General features: G+C 43.4%; 1 protein-coding gene across 2 annotated transcripts in view; it reads left to right on the top strand.

Annotated features, from left to right (window-relative positions):
• The window catches only part of CACNB2 (calcium voltage-gated channel auxiliary subunit beta 2), a 405,711-nt gene that overhangs the window by 370,682 nt on the left and 10,907 nt on the right, over nt 1-24,122 (top strand). For both annotated transcript variants that reach the window (XM_029236405.1, XM_029236406.1), the window contains 4 exons: nt 156-289; nt 3,951-4,031; nt 4,485-4,543; nt 13,471-13,580. In XM_029236405.1, the coding sequence (XP_029092238.1) occupies nt 156-289; nt 3,951-4,031; nt 4,485-4,543; nt 13,471-13,580 (384 nt within the window). The remainder of the gene's footprint in view (nt 1-155; nt 290-3,950; nt 4,032-4,484; nt 4,544-13,470; nt 13,581-24,122) is intronic.

Raw genomic sequence — 24,122 nt, 5'->3', positions numbered from 1 at the left:
TTTACCTTGAAATTGTACTTTGTTTACTGTGCTGAGCACTCATGATAGATCTTTGACTGTGGTTAGTTTTGTTTGCTTTTCGTTTTATTTTTTTGATAACCGATTTTTCCTCTCCTGTCTACCTGATGATTTTTGAATTGTTTGTCTGTATATAGCTATAGACATAGATGCTACTGGCTTAGATGCAGAAGACAATGATATTCCAGCAAACCACCGCTCCCCTAAACCCAGTGCAAACAGTGTAACGTCACCCCACTCCAAAGAGAAAAGAATGCCCTTCTTTAAGAAGGTAACATGAACTTCCAAGCTTGCGTCTGTCCACGTGCTCAACTGCACTACGTCACATTTCTAGTCCTGTGGACTGTCTGCGTCCTTGATAAAGCCAATAACATGCATGCTTTGTTATTCTTTGTTTCTTTTCCATGCTGCTGTAGCTAAGCAGAAGCAGAAATCGGTAAGTTCACATTGACATAAGCTGTGTTTATCCTGCCCCTGGCATCGTTAGCATTCAATCCCACAGTTTTATTCGATACAATCAGTTCTGTCCTATGAAAAGAACCTATCAAGCCGCTAACTGAGTCCATGCATTTCCAACCAACTAAATTCAGTGAGTGACCTGTGAAAGCACCATTGCAGTACTTAGCCTTTTTGATGGAATAATATCTACCCCCCCAAGGGCATTCGTTCCAACATTCAAGGAACGTCAAACGCTGACAACTCCATGGAATGCACCTCTCTTGTGCATGCTTCTGTCTCTTTCTCTCTCTTCTGCAGAAATTTAACTGATAATCAAGCCTATTAAAACCATCATTATATTCTGATTTATGATATCCAGATACATAGCTTGTACTAAAACATTTTTTTCAATTCTTCAATTTTTAATTTAGTCAGCATTTAAACTTCTCATCCACTAGGTGCAAAATCTGCCGATGAACAAGACCAGTGGGAAACTGCAGGCTTGTTTTGGCGGTTTACTGTGAGTTTCTCCTGTTGTCATATATAAACCCTCTCCCGATGTTACTCAGACCTCAGCATCCCCCCTGTCGGATGGCGGCACGGTGGCTATGCGTGCGTAGAGCCTGTGCCGCTGGCCGACCAAGATGCTACCCAGTGATGTTTTTCGTCCCCTGCCTGGAAACTAGGCTATTTCTGCGCTCCACTGATCCCAAAGTCTGTTTCCTCCAGCACATTTTGTAGCTCCAAAGCGTTATTTTCTAAGGATACCTCCCCTACAATCCCCTTCTTTCCTTCCCTTCTTTTACACGCCACTGCCCACCGCCTGCTGCGCTGTCCTGTCTTTTAGAGTTATTCTTTGTGACGTCAGCAAGTCCGGCACAACCTCTCATGACACTCGGGGTGGAGTAGAATCTACTCCCCCTTCGACTGTCCACGCCCTGAGCTCTTCTCTGTGCACAAGGATTCTGCCCTGTGGAGGAACTCTGAGTCATCAGTGAGGTGTCAGATGCTGAACTGTGTTTCGTTTTGTTTTTTAAGTAAATTATGGTTGCTTTCATCATGGAAGACCTAGCCACTCCAGGCACAGACTAAAACACCTGGATTTTTGTGTGAACACCGAAAGCCCCAGCTGGATGTCCATCCACGACAGTGGGTCCATGTCTCTGGTTCTGTCTTCTTGTCACGGCTAAAACGTGCAGCCAGGTGACTCACAGTGTTCAGAGCAGCAGAAACCTAGAAACGCAGCATTGCTCAGCTGCTCTGTCTGGGCTTTACAGAACAGCGACAGGAACGAAAACCACGTTCGTTGATAGGTTTTTGAAGTTTGCTGACTCTTAAATTCCAGAATTTGAAAAATGTTTATCGTAGTTCTTCCACTAAATAATTGGAACACATTACACTTAGCAGGAAAGGATAGATGAAAAGGATGGTGTCACGATCCATAGAGCACAGAGTACCAATATTCCATCAAATAAGGTCATTTCTGCTACCCTACTGATACAGAGGCTGATTTACCAGCATGGGTAACACTTTGCTAGTTGGCAGTCACAAATCGAAGGAACCCAAGACCCGTCCAATACTGGGCCACTGCATATTTAAAGACCTGAAATAAAATTTCTTGGGAGTTGTTCCTAAAATGCGTGCAACTTATAACAGTGGAAAAGGTATTCTTAGACTGCATAGTTATAAGGACTTGGTTTCTAAACACTTTCAACATGATCTCAGGTGGTATAAATGCAATAATTTCATGAATGAATTTGATGAATGAATTTAATGTAATCGTTTCACGGATATGCTTCTGATGCCTTCGGCACCGGTATTCATTCTTCTTATGTTACTGATGACGTGGTCAGCTTCAGTGTAGGGTTCAGAAACCAAAAGAAACAACCTGAGAGGCAATGATAAGATTATATTCCACGTTTTAGGTTGCTTTTAGAGTGGTGCTTGTGTGGCATTTGTGCTGTCACTGTATTATGTTTGTCTTGGTTGTTTTTTTTTTTTTTCTTCTGTTTAAAAATGTATTCCACCTTGACTGTGTCTATTAAAATTCACTTAACACTAAAGTTTTCAGCAGCAAAATCTGACAGCCCAGTCATAGTAATATTTTCTCGCCTTGGATTAGATTGTCTGTGACGATCGGCAAAAGCTCAGATGGAACCTTTTGAATTTGAAATGCTTTTTCATCCCCTCCCCCTTCCCCCCAGTGAGTTAAATTCGATCAGAGTCAGAAAGTTCGTAAAGGGCCATTTTAAGCAACAGTGACATGTTCTGTCATGCAACAGCCTGGTACACTAATGACATTCACATTTGCGATGTGTATCAAATTCTCCAAATAGTTTGGAGAAGATTTTTCTTTGGGTCTGTGTGATTCTTAAAATATATATTTTTTCAGACACTCCTCAATGCAGGAAGATTCCTGTCACCATGATTTGTTTATCCCAGTGTCTCAGGCCATAGCTCTTTCTTCTACATTAAAAAAAAAAAAGTCATTTTTTGGGTCACTTTAACATTTTCTGCCATTAAAATAGGGGATTTTAAGATCATCAGACAAATGAGTTATCTAATTTTTGGAAAAAGCTTTATTTTCGTTATTTTATTGGAAGCAGGAGAGCTGAAAATTGTTGCAAGTTTTAGAAATTGCTACAAAATTAGGTCCTCCCCCTGCTCTTCTAAAAAAGAAATAAATTATTGTGGGAGGGCATGAATTAGTTATGTAACAGAAACACCTCCTAAACAGTTCTTAAGAAGCATATGAGATGTGCAAGATGACAGCGAACCTTTTGAGGCCACGGAGGCCTGCTTGGATATATTATCACACACACACAGGAACCACCTTCCCTCCAAGGCACATAAACCTTACATTCCGAGTGTTTAAGTTCCAAGGGATAGAAACCAAAAATCTAAAAATGTGAGTCCCTCAGCTGTGAATAGTGATCGTGATTCCCTCTACTGGAACAAGCATGCAGGCTCATCTAAACTCTCACAGCAAAATAGAAACTGTCAAGTATTTGGTAATGTTTTGAAATGAGGTTTTATCCAGGTAAGACCAACATCCAGGACCCAACTTCTTTTCCTTGTAATTAACCACGTGAGGTCTGATTACTCGACTCTTGAGAAAACTCAAATGCCACCTGAAAAGCAATATTAACCTCTAGTCAAGCTTAAGAGCACCTCTCCTGCATGAGGCATGTTTCTGTCTGTTCTACCAACTAGCTTCTGTCAAAAGCAGCCCCTCCTGCTTTAGGAACGTGGGGAGCATCTTTTAAGGAGAGCCAGAAAACTGTAGAGAGCTCTATCACTTCGAAACGCGAGGGAAGTAAACCCACCCGGTCTTGGATTGGGTTTATTTAGAAAAAGAGGCAAGTGAAAAAAAAGGAAATGTCTGGAAAGGTAGTGCCTCGTATAGCAGAGTTGAGACAGAACAGTTTATACATAAAAGATTTGACTTCCTTCTGCCTTTTAACCATCTGAAGGCATCTCCTCTCTCTCTGCAGACAGAGCACACCCCTCCTTATGACGTGGTCCCTTCTATGCGACCTGTGGTCCTGGTGGGCCCCTCTCTGAAGGGGTACGAGGTAGGTAGCTGCCCTCGGGAGTACCCTGGACCTTGCATGCCGAACTGCTTTGCAACCCCACCTCCCTCTCCTGACTCTTGAACTTAGAAAAGAGCTGCGGCAGTAAAGCATGTTGTTTTCAAGCCGCGGTGTACATTGCTACCTGTTCTGTTCTATTTTGTTTTCTTGGCTGTCGCCTTGTGAGCTACAGTTGACTCAGTCTGGAGAGAGTGTATTAAATGGAGAGTGACTGAAACCCCTTGCAATGTCATTGTCACTCCCAGAGTTAGTTTGGGGAACTTTGTCTTTTTGATTGTTACTGTATCAGAGCTCAGCGACGGAAAACAGGGGCAACCTCACATGCTACTTTTTCCCAGTGGAAAGCCCAGGTTTTCAGACATTCTTAAGGGTAGTAAAATTGTTTTATCATAGTTAGTAATATTTTATTGTCTCTCATTGCTTACTCAATTGCAGGTCACAGATATGATGCAAAAGGCATTGTTCGATTTTTTAAAACACAGATTCGAAGGGCGGTGAGTATTTCAGAATTCTGGGTTTTGTGGATTTTTGTTGTGAAGACGATGAAACCTGGGTGGGACAGGCATGTGATCCCAAGAGGAAAGTCGCTTCTGAAGTCTCTGTGGTGACAGGAAGAAAGTTCCGTTCAGTTCGATCGGCTTCAGTCAATATTTGTCATATTTGCTCGGCATATCCTCAGCTCTCTGTTCTCACACCTGCATCCGTAAGCTGAACTTGGCCAAACCCCTGCTGACGAATCTCACCCTAAATTCATGATCAGCTGGCCCTCAATGCTGCCCAGAAATCATACTCTATATGCCTCTTCCATGCACTTTTCTACTCTTCTAAAAGGCTTTCACACCATTTCCTCTCTCATCAAACCCTTCTCCTCTCGAGCTCTCCCGGGAATTTGCTTCCTATTTCATTGAGAAAACAGAAGCAAACAGAGGAGACGGTCCAAGCGATCCCACCACACATCCATCCCCCCTTGTGTATTTGCCGGAATGCTCCGCCTTTTCTCCTGTTACTGTGAGCAATGACCCCTACCTGGGTGCTAGATCCCAGTTCCCCATCCCCACACCAACACAGCTATCACAGCCCTTCCCTCTCTCCTCGGCAGTATTTCTCCTTCTAATGGAAACACCATCAGCACATAAAAATGGAGTTGTTACCCCTTTGGCAAAATTTGACCTCATATGCCCCTCTAGCTGTCCCGTTTTCCTTCTTTTCTTTATAGCAACTCTCCTTGAACAAGTTGTGTGTACTTGCTCTCTCCTGAGTCTCTCGAACCTACTCCAGTTACCTCCCCATCACTTACCCCAAACTAGTCACGTCAGATCACCAGTGACCTTCACGTTGATAAATCCAGGAGGGGATCCTCAGCCCTCCTCCTAATCAACATGGCGGACTACTCCATCCTCTTTTAAATAGAAAGTTCGTAAAGGGCCATTTTAAGCAACATTTGCTTAAAATGGTTTCTAGAGCCATTTGCTTGGTTTCTAGGGCCACACTTTTCCGGGTTTCTTCTATCTGACTAGCAGCTCCGTTGTCTCCTTGGCTGGCTCTTCCTCATCGGCTTGACATCTTGGAGAGCCCAGGGCTGTCCTCTGTCTTCTCTCCTCTATCCACACTCCCTCCTTTGGTGATTCCATTCGATGTCGGACTTTTAAATAGCATTTCTTTGCTGGTCTCTCCTCTGAATCCCAGACCCATATGTCCTACTGTCTATGCAACATCATCACTGAGGTGTCTCATGGACTTCTCAAGTTTGACCTCCCGACTCCCCCCATCCTCGACCTGCCCCTTTCCGTCTTCCACCTCTCCATCCATACCTCTTTGTCTCTCAGTCCCAAGACCTTCTGCCCTGGAACATGGACTCGTCCTTGACTGTTCTTTTCCCCTTACGTTCCACATGCAAATGCTGTTGTCTGTCTCTTCAAAATATATCAAGAATCTCCCCACTTCTCACGCATCGTCTGCTGTCCATTTGGTCTGAGACACCGTCGTCTCCTCCCGAGATTAGTGCAGTAAATAGCCCCCTAAGTTGTATCCTTGCTTCGAGCTTTGCTTCCTTCAAGTCTGCTCTCAGTTCACGACCCTGTCACACTGTGAGCTGGATCTCATCACTCCCTTGTTCGGATCTGTCAGGTGGCTTCTCTTTCCCTCAGTGAAAATCAAAGTCCTTCCGGTGGCCTACACGGCCCTGTGTGGTCTGACCATCCACATCCCCACCCGCTCCTTCTCTTTGACTGTATCTCGTACTCCACTTCCCTTTGCTCATGCTCTTCCTGCCTCTCACTTCCTTGCTGTCCTATGAGTGTTCCAGACAGTAGATGCACGCCCGCCTCGGGGCCTTTGCACTTGCAGCTCCTGCGCTAGGAACTTTCCCTCAGATATTCTCCTTGGTATATGTGCGCGCGCACACACACGCAAGCACGCATTCTCTCTTCCTTCCCTGACTGTTTCCCCGTAACTCTTTTATGAGTTTTATTTATTAATTTCCTTTGTTGTCATTCTCCCACAATTAGAATATAAGCTCCACGAGGGCAAGGGTTTTAATCTGCTTTGTGAACGGTGGTCAGTTCTCAAGGCCTAAAACAGTCCTCAGCGTGAACAATGAATGGATGGGTGTTGAAAACATGTCTTCTGGAGGGATGCAGAGATGTGGAAGCCATTCACTGTGTCTGCCTGTGAGGAGCTCATGTGTAAACCATAAACTGAGACCTTGAGCAGTAAAATATCAAGTGAATGAAAAGACAGCTCGGCACGTATGTGTCCAAGGTACAGGCAGCATAAAGGGAAGAGGGATTAACACTGACTTAGGGATGTCAGCATCCAGGAAGGGTTTTTAACTGGTACCTAAGATTTTACCAAGTGAGTCAGGAGGAGAAGGGCATGTCCAGTAGAGGGTCTAAAGTGTGTGCAGGCATCAAGCTGTGACACAGCATCCTGGACGCCACCTAGAGGTCTTCAGGTGAAGTCCCTAGGGTAGGGGGTGACCAGTAACAAAGCCGGGCCCATCTTTAGTGTGTCGTGGTAATCAGCTTGGACTTAATCCAGCCCTTTCCCTCTCCATCCCTTCAGCAGATACTTCTTGAGCATATTCTATGAGCCAAGCATCGTGAGACGCAAAATCAGACGACAGCCTTGGCTTCGTGGAGTTTACTTAGGGTCTATTGAAAGGAAGCCTTGAATCGAATAACCAGTGGGCACCATAGTAAAGGTTAAGCCAACTTCTGAAGCATCAAAGATAGGATTGGAGTCTAAAATGGAAACTTCCAAATTTAAACTAAGAATAGATTATCAGGGACCTGGGAGCACAGAGAGCGAGGGTATACTTCTGTATTTTTAATGAGACAAGTTGGGTGCCTCCCTTCTCCACATTCCCTTTCTTTTCCAACCTGACAGTTACAAGTACAGTAGATGGAATCTGTAGGTTGCACTGTTCTTTTAGATTTCTCAGTTGAATACTTCCTTCCTTGACCACACAGGCTCCTACAAGTGTTTCTGATTTCTATTGACTTCTGGTCATGAGGTAGGAGATAGACAGGCCCCAGGCTGAGCAGCCGCAATTGGTTGCCCGCTGCCCTGTGACAGACCAAAGATGGGCACAAGCAAGATGACTGGCCAGAGACAACCCGGAAAACTGCCCCCATATAAGCAACCTCAGCCACCCCAGTTGCACACAGCTCACGGCCAGTTTGCCCGTGTGCTCTTCCACACGTACTTTGCTTCTAATAAGCACTGTCTCTTTGCTAAATTCTTTCTTCAAAGAAGACAAGGACCAAAGTCCTTCTTCCAGCTCTTCCACAGCGGGAGTCAGGAGGGGAGGCGGGCAAAGAGGGAGACTTTTATAGCAGGATAAGTATTGTGAGTCATCAAGCAAAGGACTGAGAGAAAACAAAAAGTAGAATCTATGTTTCAAGAAAAAAATAGAATCTATGTTTCAATAAAAGACTTTAGAATCAAAGTCTGCCTAACCAAATGCTCCTAATTGGATACTTTTGTTTTTCATAACTTTATGAAATATAATTTATTTCATGCCAGGAAACACAGCTTGGTCCTTGGCTTGATCCAAGGCTATCAGGCTCTGGCCACGTATAAAAGGCATACCTCTAATCAGGCCCATGTAGAGCCTTCACCTCTTTATTCTTGACTTTGTCATTTATCACCATTTGGAATTGTCTACACGAGCATGCTTACCCAGAAAATTCTGCTAGAATAGGCACTTTGCTTTCCGTGCCTGAGCGTTAACCCACTGCCCTTTTCTAAATGCCAAAGATGGGGAAATGAGGTGGGGTTTCCTGACTTACCACTTCTATTTCAACCTAAGTTTTGAACGTGGAAGATAGATTCCAGCCATAGGGTGTATCTTGGACCCATGTTCTAAAGTATCAGCCATCCAGATTGATTTCATTTAAGAAACAAACAAAGGCAATATCTCAATGTTGTATCTGTCTTTTGTTTCTGGCCAGAAGTAATTTCCATATGGCTTTATGGGTGGATCTGCCCTGGCTCATCTGAACTCATAAAACTGGGGTTCAACACTCTAGACCTGTGATCACCAAGTAAAGATCCTCAAAGGAAGTAACAGGGTCCATAAGGGAGAATTTCAAAAAGCCGTGCAAAACTTTTAACTCTTTTACTCAAGGCAAGACATGCAGAGTTACTGAATCATTCGGTGTCTGCTTTTGGTCACCAGACAGCAACAGAGGGTGGAAATTCATCCCAGGTATCAGGTGTGTCTAATTCTAAATAGACCTGTAATTCTAGAAGGGAAAAGTGAATGACTCCTGAATTATCTATTAAATAAACAAAAAAAAATTTTTTTTTTTAAAATGTAAAGCCCAAGAGGGAGAAAATAGGAAAGGAAGGGCTGGGGATGAAATGATTCTTGACAGGAATTCTTTTCTGTCTGAAACCCGGTTAGGTTCATTTGTGGAAGCCCTGGAGAGTTGTCAGGATCATGATCCTGGTTGTTAAAATAGCATTAAGTGTGTCAGGTCAAAGAAGAGGTGATGAATCGTTATCCTTTCTGTTGTGTGCAGTAGAGGAGCCCATTTACAGTCGGATCCACCCTAAACAACTGTGTCATCCCGTGAACAAAGCAATCTTCCTGTTCACCTAGTAGCACGACAGGTAAATTAACAAGAAAGTCGGGGGCGAGAAGGAAAGCCACCATCAGTGATGAATTCGGTTGTCCTCTCCAGTGATTCTGAAAATGTCAGCTCTCGACACAGAAGCGTTCAGAATGCATACTGAATTCTGTAGGGATGGGTCCATGACCTTGTGTGAAGGAATCTTCCTGGAAATCAGTCATCCTGGAAAATATGATTACATCACTTTGTCAGGTGGGAAATGTACTTAGACGTGAGACAGCTTCTTCTAAACCAGTGGTTATCTACCCTGGCTGCACACTAGAATTATCTGCAGAGGTTTAAAAACAAAAACGAACAAAAAACCCACCAAAGACTTATATCCCACCTGTGACTACGCGAGACCCAGTGTCTAGGATGGGACTTCACGTAACTGTAAAATCTTTCCTGGCAACTTCGATACACTGTGAGGGTTGAGGACCGCTCCTCTACACTGAATTGTCCCCAGAATTTGGCCCTTAGGACTTTCAAGGTCTGTTTTTTTTTTTGGCGGAACCTCTAGTAATGACTTAAGGAGTTGCAATAGAGCCGTGGCTGTCTTCCACAGCCTACAGAGCGAACCACGTAAGCAGTCTGGTTTCACTTGGGAATGCCTTGGGAAGTCAGAATGAAACTAAATATGTTTAAGTTGATGTGTTTAGTATCTCTTTTCTGGTTATCGTTTTTTCCACGTTAAGTAATACTGTCATCAGAGTACAAAAAGCTTAATCAAATAGACTGACTTTTTATAAATAGGAGTCCCGCTCCGCGATAAAAAGGAATGAACTATTGATACACACAACATCGTGGACGAATCTCAGATCCATTATGCAAAGTGCAAGAGGCGCAGCTCAAAAGGCTACAGTGATGCTCTGGAAAAGGCAAAACCATAGGGATGGAAAACAGCTCCGTGGTTGACAGGGGTGGGGTGGGGCAGGCGATGGAACTGTCCTGCGTCATGAATGTGATGGTGGATACAGGACTTTATGAATTGGCCCAAATTCAGGGACGTGTACACAGTAAAGGCTGGATTTTACAGTATATAGATCAACAGATCCTTTTCTTTTTTTTTTTTTTGGCAAAAGCCAGTGATTCCCTTTCCACACTTTACTGAATGTCCTGCTCTCAGAGGGCAGCTAGTTTTAACTCTTTTAACTGTATCTCTTGGTATTTATTCCTTGCCTCTAAATCGCGTGCTTCATTTGCTGCTTGAGTTTTCACTGCTAGGCATTATCTCTGGGCTTCCTGCCGTGAAGACTGTTTAGCGCTCTCGTGCATATTCCTCCTTTCGCTCTCACATACATGCACCTGCATCCATCTCTTCCTCCAGTCTCCCAACAGTTAAAGCATAATTCTGGCTGGTTCCGTATACTGGATGCATTATGACCATGTAAATACAATTTCAGTGAGCCATGTTGTATACTCACATTACTTTTTTCTTGTGTGTTTTCTTTGTGGTTTCTGTGCGATTAATAATTTTGCTTTTTACACGTGCTTACTTTTCTATATAGTTGGCACCAGTCAAGCCCCACATTCTCCCCTGGTTGTCTCAAGTTCCTCGCGATATATTCATACACATCCAGTAGTCCCTCAGCTGTGCCTTCTTGAACCGTCTCTCCAGGAATGTTCTGTCCTGCTTGGGTCTGGACGGTGTGTCTCTGTGCTGAGTGCACATTTGTCATTTGGAGACATCTCATTATCCTTGGGATGCCTTTCACCTTCTTTTGGGGTGTGAACCCCTTTTTCCTAGATCACTTGATCTGTTTCAAGGCTTACACCCATCGTTTCTGTCAAAAACATCCTCCAACAGTTTCCTTAGAAAGAGGACATTAAAACTTTTTGAGACCCTGAATGTCTTGAAGTGCCTCTAATCAACCTTCCCATTTAATTGACAGTTAAAATAGTTATGGAATTCTGATTAGAAAATTTTCCCCCAGAACTTTCAAGGATTTTTGCTCCACTGCTTTCTGTCTTCCATTGTTGCTGTGTTTTTTGTTTTGTTTTGTTTTCAGTTTTAATATTTTTTTATTGCAGTTGATTTACAGTGTTGTGTTAATTATTCTTGCTGTTGAGAAGTACAAGCATTTCCATTCCTGAACCTTTGTATGGGACCTGCCTTTTCCTCTGGAAGCTTTTAGGTTTTTCTTTGTCCCCAGCGTCATGAAATTTATAAGAATATGTCTGGATGCGGAAGTTTCATCCTTTGTGCTGGACTCCCCCTTTCCATTTGGAAAATCAAACTCTTAATTCTAGATTTTTTATTTATTTATTTATTTTTTTACTTCTCTTGCGTTTTCTTTATTGTCTTTTTTCGGGAACTCTTGTTATTTGGAAGTTAAACCTCCTGGGTAATTCTCTAGTTTTTATGCCTTTCTTCTCTGATTTTCCAGCGGTTTATCTTTTCTGTTTTACTCTTTAGCAGATTTCCTTAACTTTGTCTTCTAAGCCCCTCTTTTGAATTTTCATTTCTACTGTTACATTTTTAGTTTCCAAAAACTCTTTCTGAGTCTGAGTCTTTATATAGAAGTTTGTTCTAGTTTTGTAGATATAATCATCTCTTAGCTTTCAACTTTAGGTGTTAGTCATAGTTGATTTTTTTCTGTTTGTTTTGGTCTTTCATGTTAGAAGTTTCCCTAAGATGCCCAAGGAACACTGCTGTGCTCAACTTTAAGAACAGGGCATCAAAGGAAATTCTGTGCTGATAGGTATAGCTTGTCCCCTTTGGGTCTCCCTGTAGGACAACCTCACTGGACGATCTTCATAGGAAACCACTAAAGTCCTGATCTTTGGGTCTTTTCTGTTTGGTGGTCAGATTCCCCAGAGAAGAATCTTCCATTCTTGACACCTGGAGGATATAAACTTGGCTACCAAAATTCTAGGATGAGGAAGAGGGCTAGGGGCTCAACATTTAGCATCCTTTCTTCTCTCTGTCCCTGCTCTGTGTAGCATCCCCTGGTCAGATGCCCTCTGTTTTGTTGCCTAGAGAGACTAAACTTATGGTCTCACACCACATGGGAAAAGGATGGCCACCTTGTGGCTTGATGTAGTGGAGGGGAGGTGGAGGGATCTAACTATGAAACAGACTTCTAACCAAATCTCTTGTTTTTAGTCCCCCCTTCACCTTCTTCTTCAGAGGTTTTGTGAGTCCTCTCTTTTGCTCCGCACTTTCTCTACTGCTGGCTTGTTTATTCGGCTAAGTCTCCAGTCTAAGTCATCTACTCTTTCCAGCTCCCAGATTTTGTTGCTCTCATTTTGAGCCTGTCTAAAATGACCCCCACAACTCATGACTGTCTGTCACAGCACCCCCTGTGTCCTCTTCAGAACAGCCATCTTAACCTGTAATCATTTTATTAATTTCTTATTTATGACCCATATCTGCTACTAGACTCTCAGCACTGAGGAAGACCTTGTTTGTCTTGTTCTTATTTATTCCTCATGGCTATCACAGCACCATACTGTGGGAGGGATTATAGCACAGGGCCTAAGAATATAGGCTCTCAGTAGTTCTGGGTTCAAATCCCAGCTTCACCACTTTTCGTAAATATATAGCCGTGGAGAAATAATCTACCTATGGGTCACTTTTTTTTCATCAGCAAAAGGGGGAGGATATCCTCTCCGCTGAAGTTTTTGGAATGATGGGGCTTCCCTGGTGGTGCAGTGGTTAAGAATCCGCCTGCCAATGTAGGAGACACGGGTTCAATCCCTGCCCCGGGAAGATCCCACATGCCGCAGAGCAACTAAGCCTGTGCACCACAACTACTGAGCCTGCGCTCTAGAGCCCGCGAGCCACAACTACTGAGCCTGCGTGCCACAACTACTGAAGCCCACCTGCCTAGAACCCATGCTCCACAACAAGAGAAGCCACAACAATGAGAAGCCCACGCACTGCAACGAAGAGTAGCCCCCGCTCACTGCAACTAGAGAAAGCCTGCGCACTGCAACGAAGACCAAAGGCAGCCGAAAATAAAAACAAATAAATAAATAATTTTTTAAAAAAATTAAATAAATAAAGTTTTTGGAATGATTTAATGAGGTAGTCTGGGTAATGAAATAATGCTGAGTGCATGCCTGGCACTTCATAAGCAACCAATAGATGCTAAGTTAGGTAGGTGCAGGATTTTGAAAAAAATGAATGATTAAGGGCCCCAACATTTTTGGGGTTGAAAATACGGTCACTCTGTGTGTGTGTGTGTGTGTGTGTGTGTGTGTGTGTGTATAAAATACTTGGATGACTTTGGGGCATGCACTTCTGTCCCCCTTTATTCAACGAATAACCTCAGAGTCCTCTGTTGCTTTTTCCCCAACAGGATTTCCATCACAAGGGTCACCGCTGACATCTCGCTGGCCAAACGCTCTGTCTTGAACAATCCCAGTAAACACGCCATAATAGAAAGATCCAACACAAGGTCAAGTTTAGGTAAGTGTGTGCATCGCCATTGAGCTGAAGCCATTTAAACCCTTCTCTCCTGAGGCTGCTGGTGAGCAGATCTAACTAGATGATAATTCCATGTGTCATAGCGCAGAGACAATACAGACACGTGTCACCAGTAGCCACTGCTGCCGTCTTAGTGATTTCATGGTATGGAAGGAGTTGTTTTGAAAGTTTTGAGTTAAAAATTCCACAGGCTGTCAGCATGAATGTTTTGGCTGTGGTCTGTTTTCACGAACATGAGCTCTGGTGTCTGCAGACTCTAAAAACTCCTGGCTTTGCATCATTGTTACCACAAGCAATGTCATCAGCCTCTTTAAGGCCCAGTTTCTGGTACCAAACCAAACTTGGGTCCCCTCGCCCGCATGCGGCGAAGCCAGTCTACTGACGCCAGGTTGGGGTGAAGGAAAGTACCGCATTTATTGCAGGGTGCCAAACAAGGAGAATGGGCAGCTCATGCTCAAAAGATCCGAACTCCCCAATGGCTTCCAGGGAGGGGGCTTTAAAGGCAGCGTGAGGGAGGGGGCCCTAGGGTGTGTGATCAGCTCATGCACAATTCTTGGATTGGTTGGCATCAAGTTTCAAGCACCATCAACCTTCTGGTTTCAGCCTTCTCGTTCTTGCTGTCAGCAGTTTTCATCTGGAGGGGGTCTGCTTCCTTAAAAACAACTAAGGGATGTGTGTCAGGCCTTTATCTCTATTTTTCAGGGAACTGGGAGTTTGGTGACTCTGCTCTGTGGTGGATTTATAGTCTAAATTGTTACCAGTTTTCCAGCCTAACAGCTATTCTTTGTTTTTACATGTTGACATTCCTAATTATTAACTCTTGAGCCAGCCTTTAGAGACTCAAGGGAGGCCTGGGAGACTAAAGCAAAAGCCTCTGACTTCAAAGGACAGGGATATGGGGCTTGTATACGGTTTCATTTCTTCATCTAAACAGCAAAAGAGAGAGAGTAGTAACTAACTCTAGGATTATTAGAAGGATTAAACATAGTATGACTTCCATAAATAATGGCTGTGATCCCAAATCCCTTAATACTTGAATTATATCAAGAATTACAGTTGTATCATATTGATAGCCATATTTTTGTTTCATTTGTAAAAACAATTTGGAGATTTCAGTTAACGTGTCTACAGGGTTGCGTTTGAACGCTGTGTGTTATCGTGCACTAATTTGATCAAGTGAAAGAGCTTCGGCAACTGTTTCATCCATTTGGCACCTGCTTGAAGTTTTAGGTTAATCGCTGTTACACATGTAACTTACTAAGCATTAGGTTTCTATTCTTATAAATTTTTTCATGGTTGTGTGAGATCTTTGATCTTTGAGAGACTGGCTTTTAACGTCAAACTTTTTAGTTAACTCTGAAGTATATTGTATAAAAAATAGAGAAACTGTTGAAAACAATAACCCTTATCTGTGATGAGTATAATTCCTTATAGAACCCAGTTTTGTTCCCCCAGCAGCCCCTCATTAACTAAACTGCAGTCATCAAGCTTTAGAAACATATCTGGGGGATGGAATCCTACATTTTGTTTAGAGTGATCTCCTGTCCTTATCGTCTGTGACCCTTAAAACTCTTTGTATACATTTTTGATGCTCACAGTCATCGTTACAAAATGCTCGTTCCATTGTTTCCACTGATGAACGAAGTCAGGTGATTTGTTTAGACTCATCGTTTGAATCAATGGCGTCACAGTTTCGTGTTGGTTGCCAAGGCTTTTGTGAAACTACCAACTATGTATTACTGTTCAAGACTCTTGCACTCTATAGAGTGAGCATACACTAGACAGTGACTGTCAAAGTCAGGGAACAAAAAAGATGAAGGAGCTTGTAGCAATGAGGCCAATAAGTTGTCAGCTCATTGAAATGGAGGGTGATTGAGAAAGTTGCTCGTGCGTTGCACTGCTTGGTGAAGACCTAAGGCTGCAGGAAGGCGTATCCACCAAGAACAGCTTCTCCAAGGAGCGAAGCCCGAGCTGAGACCTAAAACGGGATAGGGTTTAGCCAAGGAAAAAGGGCGAAAGAGTGAAGGGTATGATAGGGATTTCAAGAGCCACAGAGGCTTCTGGAAAACATACGTGCTTTACTTTGACGGAGTGTATGGTTTAAAAAAGAGAGAGGTGGGAGATGACACCAGAGAGATAAAGGGTGGAGACGGGGGCGGATATTAAGGAATTTGGGGCTTATCCTTAAGGCTCGACGGAACCATGACTAGATTTTAGGCATGTATTCATCCATTGATGAACACTTGAGAACCACCCATGTACAGGGCGTCACGGTAAGTGCCGGGGACACAGACGTGAAGGACAGCACATCCTCACGCTCATACAGCTCTCGTTCCACAGAGAAGGTGTGGACAGAAGCTAATAGAAGTAGCTGTAGACAGGTAACAGTTAGTCGGTGGTTGGTGAGTCCTGGTAGAAGCAGCAGGTAGAGAGTCAGCTGAGGAGGAGAATGTGATTTTATATGGGGAGTCAGGCGAGGCCTCCCTGAGAAGGTGCCATTTTAGCAGAATCTTTTGTGTTGTGAGTTCTTTACCCTTGCAGCTACCTGAGAAAAGAGAGAAGTTCTGGGCAGAGGGCGCGATAGGTGCCTTTAAAGGCCCCGAGGTGGGATGCCAGTCTGGAAAGGTCAAATACTGTATGGTTCCATGTATATGATGTCCTAGAAAAGCCAAAACTCTAGTGACAAACAGCTGTGGTTACCTGGGGGAGGGTGTGAGCACAAAGGAATAGCAGTTTGGGGAGCGATGGAATTGGAGGTTACACAAGTGTGTACTCGTGCGAAAATCCATATAGCTGGATACCCCTCAGAAAGTCAATTTCACTGCACATTTTTTTTTTTTGGGTCATGCCGTGCGGCTTGTGGGATCTTAGTTCCCCCACCAGGGACTGAACCCCGGGCCCTTGGCAGTGAGAACGCAGGCACCTAACCACTGGACCGCCAGGGAGTTCCCCACTGCACATTAATTTTAACATTAACATAAAAACGTACTTAAAGCTGCTTCTATAGAATTGTGAGAAATGAGCATTGTAAGAAAAGCAGTTGGAGAAGAAGATTCACTTTTCCCTATCCCCTGCCAGCTTCTCAGTGTTTTGGTGCTATCATCTGGGGTTTTTCCTAAATTATGGATTTTTTTTCAATAATTAATTTAATTCCATTTAAAAATTTAACTGCCATAAAATACCCTGCCCTGACCCACAGAGTCCCTTCAGTGGCCTCGACCTCTCTCTCTGTCCCCACCACCCGGCTGAACACAGCCCCCCAAAATCTAAGTTTTCCAAACTTAGTGTCCCCATTTCAGTCACTATTATTCACTCTCCATCTGGCTCCAAATTTGTTTATAAAGAAGTTACTAGTAACCTCCCTGTCACTAGTCCAGTGGACATACTGCAATCTGTTTTACATGACGTTGCAGTGACATTTGGAGGACATTTGTCCCCCTCTCCTTGAAGCACCCCTTCCCTTGGATTCCTCAACAGCACCGATTCTGGCCCTCCTGCCTTTCCTTTTTTTGCAGGCTTATGCTCTGTGGCTTTTGAGTGTGAGTTCTTTTTTCTTTTTTAATTTTATTGACGTGGAGTTGATTTACAGTGTTAATTTTGCTGTTCAGAAAGTGACTCAGTTATACATATGTATACTTTTTTTCATATTCTTTTCCATTATGTTTTTTCACAGGATATTGAATATAGTTCCCTGTGCTACACAGTAGGACCTTGTTGTTTATCCATCCCATATATACCAGTTAGTTTGCAGCTGCTCATCCCACACTCCCGTTCCTTCCCTCCCTCATCCCCCTACCCCTCAGTAACCACAGTCTGTTCTCTGTGGCTGTGAGTCTGTTTCTGTTTCGTAGATAAGTTCATTTGCGTCGTACATGAGATTCCCATAGCAGTGATATCATGTGGTCTCTGTCTTTCTCTTTTGGACTTACTCACTCACTGTGATCATCCCTTGGTCCATCCATGTTACTGCAGATGGTGTTATTGCATTCCTTTTAATGGCTGAGTCATGTATATATACATACAGACCACATCTTCTTTAGACTGTGAGGGGTTCTTAACTGTCCCTCTCGGGTCCTCTCTCTGGTCCCCCTCTCTCAGCAAAATTATTCATACCAATCACTCCAGTTACTTCCTATATGCAGAGAGCTCACAGTTTGTACCCCAAGCCGGACAGTGCCTTTCCACTCCAGAGTTGTACATCCTACTTGACGGTGTTGCCTTGTATATTCCTCACACTTAGCACATGCTAAAGAGAATTTATCAGCTTTCCTGTATTCTGATAATTTCCCGGGGTTTCTTATCTGAGTCCTAACAGTCAGGATGCTCATCTCCGTTTGGAGAACCAGGAGACTCTGTGGCCCTCTTGATACGTGAGCACCCGCACTTCCTTCCCCAGCACATCTCCAGGTCTTGTCAGTTTCGCCTCCTGAATTTCTGTCCCATCTGTCTCATCACACGCACTGTTTACACCGCTGCTCCATTCCAAGGGCCCCGAGGCACCGTGAGTACTTCACACCTATTTCGACCCGGATCCCTTAGTTCTTCATGCCACAGCCGAAGAAATCTTTTCAAACAGCAGATCTGTTCCGCACACATCCCTGCTTCAAACTGTAAATGTCTCTGCATTGTTCTTGGACGACAGCAGAACTCCTCGACCTGGACCTGGACCCCGAGTGTCCACAGCTCTTAGCCTCACCTCACACCGTCTGCACTCGCCTTCCACGGCTGCAGTAACAAAATCACACAGACCAGGAGGCGGAAACAAACTTATTTCTCACACTTCTAGGGGCTGGAAGTTCAAGATCAAGGGGTCAGCAGGTCTGTTTCTCCTGAGGCCTCTCTCCTTGGCTTGCCGACGGCCACCCTCTCACTGTGTCCTCACGTGACCTCTCCTGTGTCTGCACCTCCCTGGTGTCTCTCTCTCTCTCTCTCTCTCTCTCTCTCTCGTCTTATGAGGACACCGGTCATACTGATGTAGCCCGCCCTATCCTACTGGCCTCATTTTAGCTTAATCGCCTCTTTGAAGGCCCTGTGGCCAAATACAGTCACATGGATACGAGCCCACCTGTAGGACCACATTTTTTACCTCTTGAAAGGCTCTATCACCAAATAGGCTTCCATTCTGAGGTACTGGGGGTTGGGACTTCAACACAGGAAATTTGGTGGAGGGGGGACACACAATTCAATCCATAACATTGCCTTTCACTCAGTCCTTTGTCTGCCACGGAGCCTCTGCACCTGCCGTTCCCTCCTCACCTGACTCCCCCTTTGAATCACGGGAAGGGCCGCCATGTTACCCTCACTGCGTGAGTGCATCATTGATGCCTGTCTCCCCCACTCGATGATAAGCCCTGTGAGCTCAGAGATTGGATCTCTTTGGGCTCATTATTGCTTCCCCGGTACACCCCACACTGACTGGCGCAAAGTAGGCGCTTAGTAAAAATATATGGGATAAGTGGGTAGTCACACCTTGACACTGCCCCTCTCCTCGAACGCGCCACACCTTGATTTTCTGTCCTCTGTTTTTATGCAAACTTGGAAAATGGCTTTGCATTCAGTGTTTGTTGTACATCACAAATCTGTATTTTCTCCAGGGAAGACAAGTTATTCTCTATCGTGGTATTCTTTTAAGCTGTAGTTGTGCTGACATTAAGGATATATTAAAGTTGGGGGGGGGGGAGAGAATTATTGCTGCTATATTGCCCCATAAGAGGATAAACTGTCTGTATTAAAGTATCAACACTCCAATCTTTGCTTTTATTGAAGTCAGTTTTTCTTACCCTTTAAACCAGTTTCTATCTAGCATGTTTCCTCAGTCTGCACAATAAGTTCTCTGCAATGTTGCTTTATTTTTAAAGAGTATTAGCATTTCAAAGATCTAAGTCAAATTATTTTCCAGTGTTTGTGAACTGCTGGAAGGTGTATGCTGGAGGAAAGGTAAACCAGACACTGAGTTTGGGGGCAGAAACCACTGCTAAGAACTTATTCTTTCAAGCATTGCTTATTATCCTGGAAGTTCTTTCAACCCAAGGGCAGGTAGGGGCAAACTGGGGGAGTTTATTTTTTATTTTAATATTTACTTGTTTTGGCTGCCCCAGGTCTTAGTTGCAGCATGTGCACTTCTTAGTTGCGGCATGCGAGCTCTGAGTTGTGGCACGTGACCTCTGAGTTGCGGCATGCGGGATCTAGTTCCCAGACCAGGGGTGGAACCCAGGCCCCCTGCATTGGGAGCACAGAGTCTTACTGGACCACCAGGGAAGTCCCAGGGAGCTTACTTCAAAAGCATCGTTTTCTTGTATACATTTAATAAAAAATTAAATTTGAGAAAACTGACCTCAAATTTAATAGACGAGATCAATTATAGCAATTATTTCTTTTATGAAAGGATGAAAGATCCTGTATATTGAAGATATAATTTGATAGGTAAAACTTTGCTTTATACATGAGATTTTAGAAAACTTTCACTGCATAAACAGAAGTATAGTATGTTGCATTTGGAGTTGATTATGCTAATGTACCACTGTGTGACATGAAGAAAAAAAACCTGAAAATTTTGTAGCTTTAAGTACATACTCAGGTTTTGGGAGTGGTACAGGACTTCCTTGCCTGTATGGATGTCTTTATATGGGCTCATAAAACTTCTCACCTTTTTTCTCAGTTGCAATATTGGTCAAGCATCGTAATTTAAAATATCTACATTAGCTATGCACATAAATTACATTATAGTCTTAGAAGCAAAAATATTATTTAAATTAAAATAGCAAAGGGTGGGCTTCCCTGGTGGCGCAGTGGTTGAGAGTCCACCTGCCGATGCAGGGGACACGGGTTCGTGCCCAGGTCCGGGAGGATCCCACATGCCGCGGAGCGGCTGGGCCCATGAGCCATGGCCGCTGAGCCTGCGCGTCCGGAGCCTGTGCTCTGGAACGGGAGAGGCCACAACAGTGAGAGGCCCGCGTACCGCAAAAAAAAAAAAAAAAAAAAATAGCAAAGGGCCTGGTAAGAGTTATTTGCCAATTCCAAATCCAAACTTTTAAAACTAATAAACTCAGATACTTATTGCTTTATGAAATAATTCACCTCAGAGTTTCTTTAATCTGCCCAACTTTATACTGTCTGCAAACTGTGGCTTGGTTTTCCCCCAAGCAGTTTTCCAGGGACAAATCAGCTTAGGAAACTAAACATCTTTGCACCCGTTTGTACACAACTGCAGTTGTGGGATCTACTTGTGTCGCACGATAGCAAAAACTATGTACCGAAAGTGGGAAAATATCAGCAAATGAGAGTAAAGGAAGTGAAGCTAGAGTTAGCCGTGCACGTGGCAACAGCTGTAACTGACGGTAAAGGAAGTGAAGCTAGATTTAGCCGTGCACGTGGCAACAGCTGTAACGGACGGTAAAGGAAGTGAAGCTAGAGTTAGGCGTGCACGTGGCAACAGCTGTAACTGACGGTAAAGGAAGTGAAGCTAGAGTTAGCCGTGCACGTGGCAACAGCTGTAACTGATGGTAAAGGAAGTCCGTGCATGTGGCAACAGCTGTAACTGACAGTAAAGGAAGTGAAGCTAGATTTAGCCGTGCACGTGGCAACAGCTGTAACTGACAGAAAACACACACGGAGCAGGGGAAGGCATTTACTTTGTATATTAGCAACTAGGTGGTCAGATAATAATGTTTACAGCTTGGTAAATGTTTTTAGTGCAGTTGAGGAGTCAGTGGAGATAATTTGTTAAAAGTCTGTCTCTTTCACCTTGTCCTGATGGAACTGTTCTGCCTCTAAACTGTGGTGATGGATGCAGGAACCTACACATGATAAAACTGCATAGAGTTCAGCACGCGCACACACACACGAGTACATAAAACTGGGGAAATCTGAATAAGATGGGTGGATTGTATTAATATTAATGTCCTGGTTGTGATATCGCACTACAGTTTTGCAAGATGTTCCCATTGAGGATGACTGGGTAAAGGGCACAGGGTTCTCTGTTATTTCTTACAACTGCTTGCGAGCCTACAGTTATCTCAGCAGAAGCATCAATTAAAGGAAAGTTCATCACTTATGTTGGTAGCACCAGGGACTGTGGAACGGGGATGACACACCAGAGAGCACCCCTTATTTGGTCCTCAGGTGTGGTCTCCAAATAACAGCATCATTATCATGGGGGCGTTAGTGAAGACTGAACATTCTCAGGCCCCATCCAAACCTATAAAATCAGGAACTCTGGAGGTGGGACCCTACAATCTCTGGTTTAACAAGGCTGCCTGGTGATTCTACCATATGCCAGAGTCTGAGAACTACCGATCTTGTTCAAGCCCATCACTGTTCAGTGAAGGATCTGAGAGCCATAGGAAGTGAAGGGACCTGTGTGGTGTGGGTGAGGCACCTACTAACGAATAAAGCTAAGGCTAGACCCTGGGTGTCCTGACCACCGGTCCAGGATTTTGTCCATCGAGCAGTGTCGTGATCCTAATTACACCTCTGCTTTCTCTGAGGAAGAGAAAAAAATAATTCATGGAGAATGAAGGGCGGATGATAGACTCTAAAACTAGCCTTGCGAATCGATGCGATGTGGAATTTACGGGACTATTGATCTTTTGAAACTCATTTCTTCCCTCCTCGTGACCTATCCATTACCAGCGTAGCTATGTCTGTCTTAATAAATTAGCACTTGTTATTCCACAAGATTGCTCCAATGGCCCAGCTATAGCAGTATTTCTACCCAAAGGGAGTTCTTCATCTAAATATATTTTGGCAGTCGAATTCATTATTCATGTTTTTGAAGATTTAATGAACTTTTTTCTACAACAGCAGCTTCTACCTAATACATAGTCAATTAAAAAGGCAAAAAAATGTTACATTATATATATATTAAATGATTATATTTTTCCTTTGCCTTTTTAATTCATTCTTTCAACACAGTCTTTGAGTGCCAAGCGTGTACCAAGTAGTGTACTGACGGAAGGAATGGAAGTAATTACGTACTGTTGCCAGTTTTCTGTCAGTTCACTGCCTGTCGGAAAAGTTTTCAATCATATCATCAAAATACAATGCAATAAATGTTAACAGAGGTAGGCACAAAGCAATACTTGACATTTGTTAAGTATTTACTGTGGGCCAGGCACCACAATAAATGCTTTGCATGTTGATTCACTTAGTCCCTCATTTCCATTTTCCAAAAAAGAACACTTAGGGAGCTCCAAGAAATGAAGCCTGTTACCAAGGATCACACACTCTATGAAGTGAGGAAGCCACTTTGGTGCCTGGGACTGGGTGCCCAGAGGCAGACCTCCCTGGGCCTGCGGAAAGGAAAAGAGGCTTAGAGGGGGCTTTACAGATTTCGTTTTTTAGGATAAGTAAGGAACTTGTCAAAACTAGAATTCTGTGCTTAGTGATTATGAAATGGCATTGGAATTACCATTACATCACTGATACCAGAGCCATCGCAAGTCTTATTAATTCTCGACTGACCGCTTGGATATCGTCCAACGCTAGCTACAAAGTGTAACAACCGCCTCTGTTTTTACAGTATTGTTCAATTAGAGAAATGTCTTTCCAAACGAACGCACTTCCCTTCTTTCTCATCTTCCAGAAAACATGATTGTTTCTGAGCTCTGAGTTTTTCTTTTAATTGAAGTACAGTTGATTTAACAATGTTGTGTTAATTTCTGCTGTACAGCAAAGTGACTGAGTTATACATATATGTACTTTTTTTATATTCTTTTCCATTACGGTTTATCACAGGATATTGAATACGGTTCCCTGGGCTATACGGGAGGACCTTGTTGTTGATCCATCCTATATACACTAGTTTGCCTCTGCTAATCCCAAACTCCCAGTCCATCCCTCCCGCACCTTCCTCCCCCTTGGCAACTGCAAGTCTGTTCTGTGAGTCCGTTTCCTAGAAAAGTTCATTTGTGTCATATTTTAGATTCCACATGTAAGTGATATCATATGTATTTGTCTTTATCTTTCTGACTCACTTCACTTAGTATGATCATCTCTAGGTCCATCCATGTTGCTGAAATGGCAGTATTTCATTCTTTTTTATGGCTGAGTAGTATTCCATTGTGTATATGTACCATATCTTTAGCCATTCATCTGTTGATGGGCATTTAGGTTGTTTCCATGTCTTGGCTATTGTGAGTAGTGCTGCTATGTACATAGAGGCGCATGTCTCTTTTTGAATTATAGTTTTGTCTTGTGTATATGCCCAGGAGTTGGATTGCAGGATCATATGGCAACTCTATTTTTAGCTTTTTGAGGAACCTCCATACTGTTTTCCATAGTATCAGCACCAGTTTTAATTCAACGGCTGTTAAGTGATTGGGATTTGGACAGGTCAATAAGTCTTTTCGGTTTCAGAAATGAACATCAGCTGTCTTTGACATTTCTTTTTTGAAATAAGTTCTAAGCATGATGTACTCTGTCAAAGAAAAACCACTAGTACAGATACATTTCTTTCTGAAGCATCACTTTTACTTGGAAGTTAGAAGTATTTTCTTCAGAATTTATTGGTCATCTTTTTTTAAG

Source organism: Monodon monoceros, unplaced genomic scaffold (assembly GCF_005190385.1).
Source record: "Monodon monoceros isolate NGI ecotype Baffin Bay Population unplaced genomic scaffold, NGI_Narwhal_1 Super_Scaffold_21, whole genome shotgun sequence".
In the NCBI taxonomy this organism is placed as follows: domain Eukaryota; kingdom Metazoa; phylum Chordata; class Mammalia; order Artiodactyla; family Monodontidae; genus Monodon; species Monodon monoceros.
The sequence above is the reverse complement of the archived record's forward strand: the minus strand, read 5'-3'. Positions and strand labels throughout refer to the sequence as shown.